This window comes from Thermothelomyces thermophilus, chromosome 1 (assembly GCF_000226095.1).
Source record: "Thermothelomyces thermophilus ATCC 42464 chromosome 1, complete sequence".
NCBI classification, from domain to species: domain Eukaryota; kingdom Fungi; phylum Ascomycota; class Sordariomycetes; order Sordariales; family Chaetomiaceae; genus Thermothelomyces; species Thermothelomyces thermophilus.
Genome location: NC_016472.1, coordinates 8,667,810 through 8,679,815, shown reverse-complemented (window position 1 = coordinate 8,679,815; position 12,006 = coordinate 8,667,810). Strand labels below are relative to the sequence as shown.

General features: G+C 58.3%; 3 protein-coding genes across 3 annotated transcripts; 2 read left to right on the top strand and 1 right to left on the bottom strand.

Moving 5' to 3' along the window:
• Nucleotides 1-559: 559 nt before the first annotated feature.
• MYCTH_2115983 (uncharacterized protein) lies at nt 560-2,176 on the bottom strand (the record flags this gene model as incomplete). The annotated part of the gene is made up of 6 exons (XM_003660423.1): nt 560-849; nt 1,004-1,384; nt 1,548-1,776; nt 1,875-1,919; nt 1,981-2,030; nt 2,095-2,176. The coding sequence occupies 6 exons, from the start codon at nt 2,174-2,176 to the stop codon at nt 560-562; spliced, it is 1,077 nt and encodes a 358-aa protein (XP_003660471.1).
• Nucleotides 2,177-3,626: 1,450 nt separating this feature from the next.
• On the top strand, nt 3,627-4,802 carry MYCTH_2298848 (uncharacterized protein). Its single transcript, XM_003660422.1, has one exon. The coding sequence runs from the start codon at nt 3,862-3,864 to the stop codon at nt 4,645-4,647; it is 786 nt and encodes a 261-aa protein (XP_003660470.1). The 5' UTR covers nt 3,627-3,861; the 3' UTR covers nt 4,648-4,802.
• Nucleotides 4,803-5,483: 681 nt separating this feature from the next.
• MYCTH_38313 (uncharacterized protein) lies at nt 5,484-11,475 on the top strand (the record flags this gene model as incomplete). The annotated part of the gene is made up of 3 exons (XM_003660421.1): nt 5,484-6,038; nt 6,115-10,897; nt 10,982-11,475. 3 exons carry the CDS (start codon nt 5,484-5,486, stop codon nt 11,473-11,475), a joined length of 5,832 nt encoding a protein of 1,943 aa, XP_003660469.1.
• Nucleotides 11,476-12,006: the final 531 nt, after the last annotated feature.

Genomic DNA, 12,006 nt, shown 5'->3' with positions numbered 1-12,006 from the left:
CCAAGGACGGCGTGCTTTGGCTTCTGCCCTGCCGCGTACCAGGTCGTGTATGGAGGCGCAACGTGGAGCTGGATTCGGATTGTAGTCTCGCGCGGCGTGTATCGCTCGCTCGTTTCCGCCTTTGAACTACGATAGCTGGTGCCGTGGTAGTCGAGGGGGGGGGGGGTTTGAGGGAACTGCCGCCTGATGAACCATGACTGCTGCGAAAGGACTTCTGCATAACTTGTCTCGGGTAGAAACGGCATTGGCGATGGTAAGCGAGCCGGTAGTGAGCCAGTCGATGCTCCCAACGTGATTGCTCCGACGCCCAGGTGGTGCACCTCTCTTCATGTGCGTCACACACCGCCGTGGCTGAGAGGCTGGTGTTATGTGGCGAGGAGGAATGGGCAAACACAGGTTAGAGCTGCTAATGAAGTCCATGAAGGCAAAAAAAAAGGCTTAAGAATACAAGAGTTCTCTGAAATATTGCCATGGTAATAGCAATCAGAAGGACAGCTCAAGCCATATCAACGCCAACCGCTCTCTCTCTCCTTTCGCACCAAAACACTCTTTCTCCCCTTCACACCTGCCTCAGGGGATCGCAGCACGTGAGATGACCACAGACGCCCTCCCCGCACGCAATCTGGCACACGGGCGGTTCGGCAACGGCAACAACGGGCCCATCGGGTGGAGGCGGCGATGACGGCGGCACTAGCAGCAGCTCCGGCTGCAGGGTCGTCGAGTGGATGCCGTAGGCGTGCAGACACTCCCTAATGGTGCGCGCCCGGGCCATGAAGCTGGCCACGTCCGGGTCCGAGACGACGACGTGCGCCGAGGCGACGGCCTTGTTCTGGTTGAGACGCCAAACATCTGTATTTTGAGGGGAAAGGCCCGGGGCAGCGGGCGGCAAGCGATGCAGACGGGAGGTTAGCCTGACTACAGGTCCCGCGAGAGCCCCGGGGGGGGGGGGGGAGGGAGGGAAAGGTATTGGCACGGGGATTTTGCCTGATGCAAAGCAACGTACGCAACTCGTGTACCGCGACGATGCCCGGTATCTTCTCGAGGTCGTGGCTGATGTCGCCCAGGCTGACCCCCGCCGGTGCGCTCTGCAGTAGGATCTCGCCGCTGTGCCTGACGAGCGGCACGGCGGAGAGGATAATCATTAGCGAGATGCCCATGCCCACGGCCGGGTCGGCGTAGAAACGGCCAGGCGACGGCGCGAACCAGATGACGGCGGCGGCGACGATGACGCCCAAGTTGTTCAGCGCGTCGCCGAGAACGTGCAGCAGCGCGCCCAGCATGCCCAGATCACGGCCGGGCTCCTTGAGGGAACGTCGGATGTGTCGGTGCCCTGCATGGGAGTCGACGGGGACGGCGTCGGCGCGACCCTCGGACTGCGCTCGGTCTCGGTGGAGGGGGACGGCCGGGAACTGCGGCCTGGGTCCGGTTGCGGTCTCGGGGTCAAGGTGTAGGGTGTGATGGTGATGGTGATGGTGATGCTCTGGAAGTTCATTCCACAGTATTAGCAAGTTTCGAGTGTCGACAAGAACTGAGAGTGTCCGACGAACCGTACAGGAACGCGGCGGTGACGACGTTCGCACCGAGGCCCACACAGCCCACGACGAGCATCAGCTTCACGTTATCGACTTCTTCGAGCGAGATGAAGCGCTCGACAGATTGGAGAAGGATGCTAACTCCGAAGGCCAGCAGGAATGATCCGCTGAAGAAGGCGCCTAGAACCCGGGCCCGCTGCCAACCAAAGGAGAGATTCTGGCGATGTTTGATCTTCTCGGAAATCTGGGGAGATGTGGCCGATGGTCAGTCGAGTAAGGGGGAGATCGGGATAGGTCGGGACCTATATGTCTCGTGCGGCCTGTGAGGAGAAAGAAACCTACAGTGATGGACGTCAGGGTTGCGACGAAACCGACAAGATCGTTAAACTTTGCCGGGAGTCGATCAATTTCAACGCCGAATACGTCAGCCACCGACAGCCCGACTCACGTAGTGGAAGGCGTCAGCCATCAGGGCGAGGCTTCCAGTCTTAAAGGCGACTAGCACCGCTGTCAGTGTCGGGTTTTGGGTCCCCGTCCCCGATACACTACGCCGGCAACTCACCTCCAAGTTCTGCGATGAGGAATGCGGAGGAAATGACGATGGCCGCTGAAACCCTCTGCTTGTCGGAGAGCGTGACCGCCATGACTTGATGATAGTGAACAGCTGTGGTTGGCCACAGAGCCCACTACTTCACAATGACTCGCTTATTTGCAAGGAACCTTTCAAGATTTGACGAATGAAGAGAAGAGCAGCCTCAGGCTGTGTTTCGCAAGCCCTAGGGTTTTAGTACTTTTCAGTGAATTTGGGTGATGATCGATGCCTTAGCCTGTTGATGTGATACCAGCCTTGTTGAATGGTTTTATATTCCTTTTGTGTCTCGGTTATTATTCCCGTCCTCTTCAGGAGCAAGAGGGACCGATGCAACGAGAACCGCCAGGATACAACGGGTCGCACACGGGAAGGACCGACCGCAGCAGGAAACACAGGCAAGGACTGCCTTACGTATCTGGTCGATCATCCTCAGTGGGAAGATGGCGGCAGGATGAATGAAGAAGTTCGACAAACGGCGGTACAATGCATAAGGGGCCTCTGGGCTCGGAGTTTGGGCAACGTGAAGGAGTGTACAGGTGTAGTTAGCGGTTTCAGGGACAACCTGAGTGAGGTGGCGGAAAGGACGGAGAAACTGCGAAAGAAGTACCCATGGGCGGGCTTGGAAAGTGGTGTCACTGCAAGCACGCACCCTGTCTTCCCAAAGCTACCTACATCAGGAGACGCGCGTTTATAAGGTAGGTACGGCCATTCCGTACAGCGCGATGGATGCATTGGCACCTTAGTTTCTTGATCTAAGAGCACACAGTCCAGGCCATGGGGGTCAGAGTAGGAACGACACGCAAGTGCCTGCCCGTGCAAGTGGCTCCATACATGATGCTTTCGCGGGTAGACGCGAACGGGATCTCCACGTATAGCGATTTCTCATAGGAGTAGAGCTGCTACAAGATGTTAGGACGGGCCAGGATGGCCAAGTGATGGTAAAGCCGCCCAGTCGTCGGGCCTTGTCAGAAGCCTGAGAGTACCAGCGCCTGCTTATGCCAGTCCAGATCTCTCGGTCCCGAATGTCATCATCTTCAACCGCCATGCGGTAGCGGCCGAGATCACCGAGGCACTCAATCCAGGTATCCTCAAAGGCAGGAACCGTCTCATAGAGAAGCGCCATGATCGAGTAGGCCAAGTAAATGAACTAGATCCGGCGTCGGCAATTCTGATACTCTCCGCGTTGGTCTGCATGGAACAACTTACGGGGAATGGGTCGCCTTCACCACTTCGTCGAGCTGATGAAGAATGGACAGGATACGTCTGGTCAATATGCTACGTATTGGCACATGGCCCGCGCCATTCTCTATATTGCCAAACAGACAACTTTTAGGTTCATTTATCCGCTCTTCAAAACCAATCATCCATACTACAAAAACACGGTGCTTTGTTCAGAGGCTCATCCGCGTTATCCTCTACTAGGTCACGGCCTTGTCAGGCCCGTCAGCCTCTCTGTCATTTACACGAGACGCGGTTTACTCCGGTGGGTCCGTTTGAGTTAGCGGCATGTCCATGCGGCCCACGGAATTTCCCGTCTGTGTCCCCAGTGAGTGGCCGGTGATAGCACAACAGGACGCGTCCATCGCAGTGCTTCAATCTGCAGTCCGCCAAACGTGGATGGCCAACTCCGAGACGACCTACTTAGAAACTTGCCGATTTCTCAAATCCCTACCACCGCGCGAGCGGCACAGGCAATATCCGAATCCTTTACGGTAACAATCTTGACACCGACCACAAATGTCGGAATTTACTGCGGAAGACGAGATCCGATATCCCTCGGGGTTTGGATTAGGCGACGTCGTCGGCTGGGGAACTACTGGCATGGTCGTTCTCGACAAGTTCTCTAATACTGTTATTAAGGTACCCTTCGACCATAATAGCGAGGAGTGCCTTCTACGCATGCAGAGAGAACGCGAGGTATACGAAAGATTCGCACGACGCGGCGGCCATCAGGGGCTTCTATCTTACCATGGCGTCTTCGAGTCAGGCATCCGCTTGGAGTACGCCTCTCGTCACAACCTGCGGTTGCACCTTGGAGCCAGCGACGTCAGTACTGCGCAGCGGTTACGCTGGGCCATTCAGGTTGCAGAGGCTATCAAATTTGTCCACGACGCCGGCGTCATCCAGGGAGTCTTAACATGTGCAAACATCTTCCTAGATGCCTGCCTTAACGCGAAGGTGGCCGACTTTGCCGGGTCGTCAATAGATGGCTCCCCACTACTAGTTATTGTCACCGAGAGCCACGAATTTCCAGGGCCTCGCCTGTCCGTCCAGGCCGATCTATTCGCGCTCGGCAGTGTACTCTACGAAATCATGACCGGTTACCCTCCTTACGAAGAATTGGACGACACAGAGATCCGTGCCCTATATCTGAATCGGAAATTTCCTGAGACTGCATCTCTTGGTGCAATTGGGACCATCATCGAGCAGTGCTGGCAAGGCAACTACTCTGGGGCTGAAGCAGTTGTCGAGAAGCTCTACATGACGTACGGACATGGCGTGTGCTGTTCGAAGATGTTGTAGATGGCGTTCTCTCGCTCTATCTCGCCCGCGCCTACATCTCTAGGATACTTGACCCACAATGCTTTCGTTGATCCGGTAAACCCAGGAGATGGCGCCCATGGAGAGGAACTGCGACTTGGAGACTTTGCGGGACAGCCGTACCACGATCGGGCCCGACATTTGCTGGAGATCAGATGAGGATACGTAGGATTGGCAGAAGGGGACAGAGCGTTTGCGTGACGGCCGGCGGAACTCAAAGGCGAAGAGCCAGATGAAATCTTTGTGCTGTCCAAGACCAAGTCCGGCTTCTTTAAAAATGGCAAGAAATAATTACGGATCCGTACACGTACAGTGCAGTACGGAGAGGTACCAAGTACCTGACCGTGACCGAGCGCCCCGTATTGTCGAGGCACCCGAAAATGGCGGCACTGCCCTGCCAAATTCAGCGGCCAGAATAGCACGTTCACGACTTACATACATACATAGTAATCAGTAATCCGTATATGTAAGGGTCCAGGGCCTGCATGTCTCGTTATCTAACGTGGCAGGCGGACAGCCAGAATGAGAAGGCGGTAAATCTCAGATATAATATTACCCCACAATTTATGCCGGCAGAGCGAGTTGCTGGACCCCCCCACAAGCCAATCCAATCCCCAGCGAGTCAACGCAACGGCAAGCTGCAGGCACCGCGAAGCTGCAGTTCAAGGCCGAGCTGACCCTCGCCAGGCCCGCAGCAACCTGCTCTCTCTCCTCAGAGACTGCCGGCCGGCGCCCGAAGTGGCGCTATGGTTGCTTTACTCGGATTCAGAACTCAAATCTCCGTCGGGACCGGGACCGGCATCGAATGATTGACCTCGATGCCTTCGCGCAATGCCTCGTCGGCTGCAATGCCGGGGCCGCAAGCAGCGAAGGGGGTTGGGGTTCCGAAGTGGCCCAATCATCTCCGACACTTCGGCCGCTACGGCCATGACCGCACCCCCGAGCACGCCTACTCCAACTCGCCCGGCGATACCGCCTCGAGCAGCTCCACCATTCGGGAACGCCCCTCGTCTCGGCTATCTTCCCGCCTGCGCGCCGAGCGACGATGGACCGTCACCGTCAACGAGTCGTTTGCCCGTGACGAGGTCTTGTTGAACCTCGATCTGATGGGCGTCGGCGACGACATCACCCCGGGCAGCCTTGTCGCTATCGACGTGGTCAAGGCCGACTCGGAGAAGCCGCTGCAGAACCCGCACCACGGCCGCAGAGATGGGGGCGCTGCTTCCTGCGCTACCGACAGGCGCTACATCTGCGTCGCCAAGGACATGCCCAGGGAGCTGAAGGCGCGGTACGCGACCGTCGAGGTCTACGTCGCAAAACACATTGCCGACGCCTTCGGCATGAAGAAGGGCACCCAAGTCACCGTGACTCCGGTACGTCTCGGAAACGCCCAACTCCTTCCTGTATGGCGTCTCTGTGAACTAGAGTTGTGCTGAGAATGAATCACAGATCGACGCCAACAACCCGGCCATCGAGGCTTCCCACGTCGAGCTCTGCTTCAAAGACCAGTATCTCTCCCGGGCTGACATGTGGCGCCTGGCCGTGGGAGAGCTCGCCCAGAGGACCGTCTACAAGGGCCAGATGGTCCTATTTCTGGGCACCGTCAAGGCTCAGGTGACCGCCGTCTATGTCGATGGCCGCAAGGCGCAGTCTGCCTTCTTTGGCCGCGACACGAAGCCCGTCTTCCGGAGCGAGTCGGCCCGCTACGTGCTCTTTATCCAGATGGCCCGCGAGATGTGGGACTTTGACCCGGATGGTTCTGGCGAGATCATGTTCAACAAGGTTGTAAACGGCTTCCTCCCCGCACTCTTCAAGAAGTGGGCCGCCCTGAAGGTGAAACACCTCGTCACCATCGTTCTCTTTGCCCGCGTCGAGTACGACACGGGCATCTCCACCGAGCTCGCGAGTGCCTCTGTCCACCATGACTACTACACCGGCGTACAGCCTTCGGAGGACCGCCGCCCTTACAAAGATTTCTATCGCGTTGTCGTCAGCGAGATGGGCAGCGGAGAGTGGACCAAGATCCTGCATCAGCTCAAGCGTGAGTTCAACTACTTCCGCAAGGACATCAGCACATACCATCAGAAGGCGATGGGACCCTCCGTGCCGGGGGCCGAGTCCGGCGATCGGGAAGTGCTGGGGAACAGGATCAAGGCCGAGGCGTCACGCGCCATTCATGGGAATTTCCTCGAGGCCATCAACATGGCCTCCTCCCTCTTCGCTCATGACTATATCGACCGAGACCTGACCAGGACCGGCGTCTCCGTGGTTGTCATCAGCCCCGGTCCTGGCGTCTTTGAAGTCGAGTACGAGGCCCTCCGCCGCACGACCGAGGCGCTCGTGGGCAACGGTATCGGCATCGACCTGATATGCATACCCAAGGTTCCCCTGCATTCCGTACCCCTTTTCCGATATCGCAACCCACATCCGCCGGCGCATGCCCAGCGCAAGGCCAAGGTCGACCTCAGCCAAGGGAGCACGCCCAAGCAGGGAACACTTACGTTCGGGAGCTACGGCAGCCTTGCCGGCTCCTACTCGCCAAGCAAGAAGATGGATGGCTCGCGCCATGGCGAACCATCCGGCCCTCCTTCCTCCCAGGACGAGTGGGTGTCTGCCATACCGCAATGGCTTCACGTCTCTTACTGGACCGGGGCCTCTGAAGAGGAGCTGTCTTACCAGGGCATTGCTCTATCCGTCTCGGACGCGGCGCAAAGCCGGTCTCGCGACGAATTCCCTATCCGCTGCCGCATGTACGACCTGCAGATGAGAAGCGTCATGGAAACAAACGAGATCGAGACCAAGCCGCTGCACACGGATCCCTGCTTCCCGCTCGGCGCAGTCCTTGCCAGCCAGATCCCCGAACCGCAATTTGACCACGATGGCAATGTCATTGTTCGGAACACCCGCCCCCCGGAAACCCTGTTCGACCACGTGTTCGGCTTTCAGAAGTTCGCCCCCGATCGGCACAGCAAGCCCGGCGAGAAGTCGCTATGGAAGCAGTTGCAAGAGTACGACGACTGTAAAGCGCGCCGGCCGTCGCACCAGAGTACCAGCCATCCCAGACGATCCCGAGACCATGAGGATACCCCTAGGCGGCAGACAATGGACGATGCAAGCCTGTTGGGAACCTCCTTTACAAACCGCCGGTCCTCGACGGCAACTCACCAGACCCTGCCCGAACTTTCACCTTATCACCGCCCTGCGTCTCAGACATTAGATGCCCCCCCGCCTGGCAGCCATAAGCCGGGCATGAACACTAGTAGTTCTAAGAAGTTCGAGTCCATGGCGCCCTCGTCGTCCCCGAAGCCGCCCAAGTTCATGCGTCACATTAGCCTCGGTAACCGGGGTTTCGGGATTGCCGCTCCCAAGGTGGCGACGGCAGAGGTGGTCAAGGAGAGCGTGGGTGCGTCCAAGACGGTGACGCCGTCTCGCAGTTCGCAGGACCTACGGATGACTCCATCCAAAGCCGGTCAACGCCCCTCGTCCTCCCGTGGGTTGAACCCAGGAACGCCCGCTTCCACAACACTTTCACAGCCCGGTCTTTCGCCCTTCTCGTTTGCCGCCGGCCCTCAGTTTCCCACGGACTCGCCGACCCGGCCTATCGTAATCAGGAACCGTTCACTCGAGCCTGCCGCAAACATGCTTTCCGGTTCACTCCTCGGGACGACGCTCCGGCCGGAGCTGGAGGGCCAAGACCGCGACTTTCAGTATTCCAACGCTATCAGGGCGGAAGACGCCAAGAAACTCTACAACTCCAAACTTCTCGCTGGGGCTATACCGGAATTGCCAGCTACCTTGTCCCCGAGGACCGCTCTCTCGCCCTGGCTTACGCTGCTTAACCCGTCCAACCCGGACACGAACGATGTCGACGTGGCCACGCTATACAGCCGTTGGCAGCACGTCTTCCCGAGGCCCCAGGAATTGAGGGTCATGAAATGGAAGAGTCTGTGCTCTCCCGCCGCCGTGCCGCTCACGACAGAGTACTTCCCCTCGAAGACGCAGTTTGAGACGGAATACGAGCGCCAGCCCTACAACGTGTCGCAGGACCTAGACGACGAGCTTCAGGAGGAGCCGAGGTCGCGTGATGAACTATTGCGCGAGCTGATCGGCCTCCGGTTCTCCCAAGGGTTTCAGATCGTTGTTGGCCCGGCCGTCGCGAGGGCTTTTGGTCAGAAGCAGATCAAAATCGCCGACATCTTCTCGCGGGACCACGTGATGGAGGACGGCATGAGCATCTTCATGACTGTCGGCAACACCATCCACCAGCTTTCGTGCGTCAATGGAACCGAGGTCGAGGTGAACATTTTTGTTCGGAAACCGACCGAGCCCCTCTCGCCGTCCTACCCCGCGCCCCCGCGATACAAGCCGGCGGTCCGGACCCTCCTGGATAGCGACTACACGACGAGCGAGCTCGACCTTGTCCCACAGAGAGTGGAGAGGAACTGGAACTACATCGACGCGTTCGTCGCAGGCCACAACAACGAGTTGACGGAGCATCTCCGGTTCTGGCGTGCTAGGTTTGTCCTGATTCCCATGACGGGCCGACGCTCGTCTGTGCCGGGGATTGAGACCGGCGACAGCGAGGAGGAGATTCGGATCGAAGGCATCAGGAAGCTCGCTCAGATGTGGCAGAGGCACCGCTACATCCCTCCCGGCGAGCGGCGGCTCCAGGGCGCAGGCGCCCGCGCGAAGAAAGACATGAACCCGTTAGATATCATCTACAAGACCGAAGATGCCTCCGTGGTCATTGCGGCCGAGCTCGAGACGCTGCCCCTCCTGGAGGGCCCGGACCGGAAAGGCCAGCTGGTGAGGAGCCGCCAGCAGTTTTCCAAGAAGAACCTGAACCTGGCGGCGCTCGCCGAGGCAATCCAACAACCGGTGGAGAACGGCGGAGTCAGGATGCAGAACCGTAGGTGGCACTTCCGGCTGCACTACAACTGCTTCATCGGTTCGGACATGACCAGCTGGCTTTTGGATAATTTTGAAGATCTCGAAGACCGCGAAGAGGCCGAGGCTCTGGGCAGGCGCCTCATGGTTTCGGACGACAAGGACGGGAAGAAAGAGGGGGGCTTGTTTGTGCACGTCGAAAGAAGGCACCCATTCCGGGACGGGCAGTACTTCTATCAGATTAGCAGCGAGTATGCGAAGCCACACCCGCCCAGCTGGTTCAACACCAAGCGGGGCCAGGGACCGGTCCCGTCGACGCCGACGACTGAGCAGCCACCGCGGGACGGACGACCAGGCTTCTCCCGGCCGATATCGATCGGTGAGGAAGACTCGCCAACCTCGGGGTCGACGACACCGACGGCCCCGCATGCACCGAGCGGGAATAAGCCAAAGGTGATGCTGAGCAGGGTCATCAAGTACGATGTGGACCACAGGAAGCGGTCGTACCGGCCCGAGATCGTGGAGCTGCACTACGACAGGCTGCACAACCCGGACAATTGCTATCACATCCGCGTCGACTGGATGAATGTGACGGCGAAGCTGGTCGAGGATGCCATAGAAAACTGGGGGCGTGAGGCTAGCCAGTACGGGCTGCGGCTCGTCGAGGTGCCCATCGCCGAGGCGTGCGCCATCAGCGAATACAACCCCTTCCGGCGACCTTACCTGATCAAGTTGGCCACGCCGCCACCGGACCAGTCACCCATCACCTACTATGACCCGACCTCATTTACCCCCCAGGCACAGCCGGGCCGGCTGTTCTACCAAAAAGCCATCCTCCGGAAATTCGACTTCGTCCTCGACATGGAGGCCGCATCCAACTTCCCCAGCGACGTGGAGGTGTCGTACTCATGGGGAAAGCCCGATTTCAAGTACACGCAGTACATCCACCGCTCAGGGTCGCTACTGGCCGAAATCACCGACGACGGTCATTTCCTGCTCCTCGCCAATAGACTTTATAGCAGCCGCGCGTTTGCTGCTCGTGAGAGGGAAATGCAGAAGGAGCTCCGCGGCGAGCATCAGCATCAGCACCACCACCACCACCAGCAACAGCAGCAGCAGCAGCAGGGGCCTGCAGGAGTGGCAGGCACGCCGGGCTCATACACGCCATATGGCCTGCCGACGCCCTCCTCTCCCGTATCGTCCCCAGCCCTGCGGCCCACCACCAACACTGCCGCTTCGTCTTCCCTTCTCTCCCCGAGCATCCGTCCCGTGCTCTCCGGACAAGCAGGCACTACTGGGACCCCAGGCCAGGGACAGCCGCAATTCAGAAACAACAACAGCACTGGTAGCAGCAGCAGCACCGCCGCCGGTACTGCTACGTCGGCAGGCACGGCGGCCGGGGGTGCCACCGCGTCGGCGACGGCAACAGGACAAGCCTGGTCGACCTGGACGACGCAGGAGCCGGAGTGGATCAAGGACGAGCTGGAGGCGTTTTGCCGCGACGCGCAGGCGCTCGAGGCCTTCTACCGCGACCTCCGGACGGCGGCCCCGGCGTCGACGAACGCGGGCGGGCCGGCCGCTATGACGCCTGCCTTTGCCCCGGCTGCTGCCGCCAGTACCAACGTACCCCCCGAGGGGAGCATACCCGCCCTGGGGCTTCCGCCGGGAGTCCTGGCCGGTCCTCCTTCGTCCTCTGCTAGTGCGGCGGCGGATGCATCTTCTGCTGCCGCTGGTGGTGTCGGAGGAGAGGGAGGAACTGGCGGAGAGGGGGCTGCCGGACCGAGAGTGGCGAGTCCTAGCCCGGCCTATAGGTCGGCCAGCCAGTTGCTGAGGAGAGGAAGCGTGCAGTATGAGGGACTCCTGGCCGGCTTCTCGCTGAGGGGAACCAGGGAGGGGGGGGGGGATAAGGAGAAAGATCGATAGGGAGGGAAACCAAAAAGAAAAAGGGCAAGTGGGTAATTAACTTTTGACGGTTGGATTCTGGGTGCACCTGGCTGGGTGATAGTGTAGATGACGATTTTTGCTGCTAGTATCTGTAAAGTGGGTTTTTTGGCTTAGCAGGTTCCAATAATAATAATTGCTTAGTGTATTTTTTTTTTTTTTTTTTGAGAGGATGAAGTTCTAAAAAAACTGCCTTGCCTTGCCTGTGTGCGCCTTGCAACATCTCCTCGATTCCCGTCATTTGTCTGGACAAACTGTTTTACACGTCGGGGCAGTTAATGTCTATCCTGTTGTCTCGGGACATTTCGCTTGCATGCCCATTCATCACAGCCTTTCTTCGATTTCTTATCAGTGGATTCTTTCTATTGCCCTTCTACTTCAGGCTTTGACTTTTTTCATTTATCTATTTATTTATTCATTCATTTGTTTATTTATCTTCGCATTTCTAGAGCTCTTGTTGCATTGTCCTTGTTCTCTTTGTATATATGACATTAGTTATTGGAACCGTCTTAC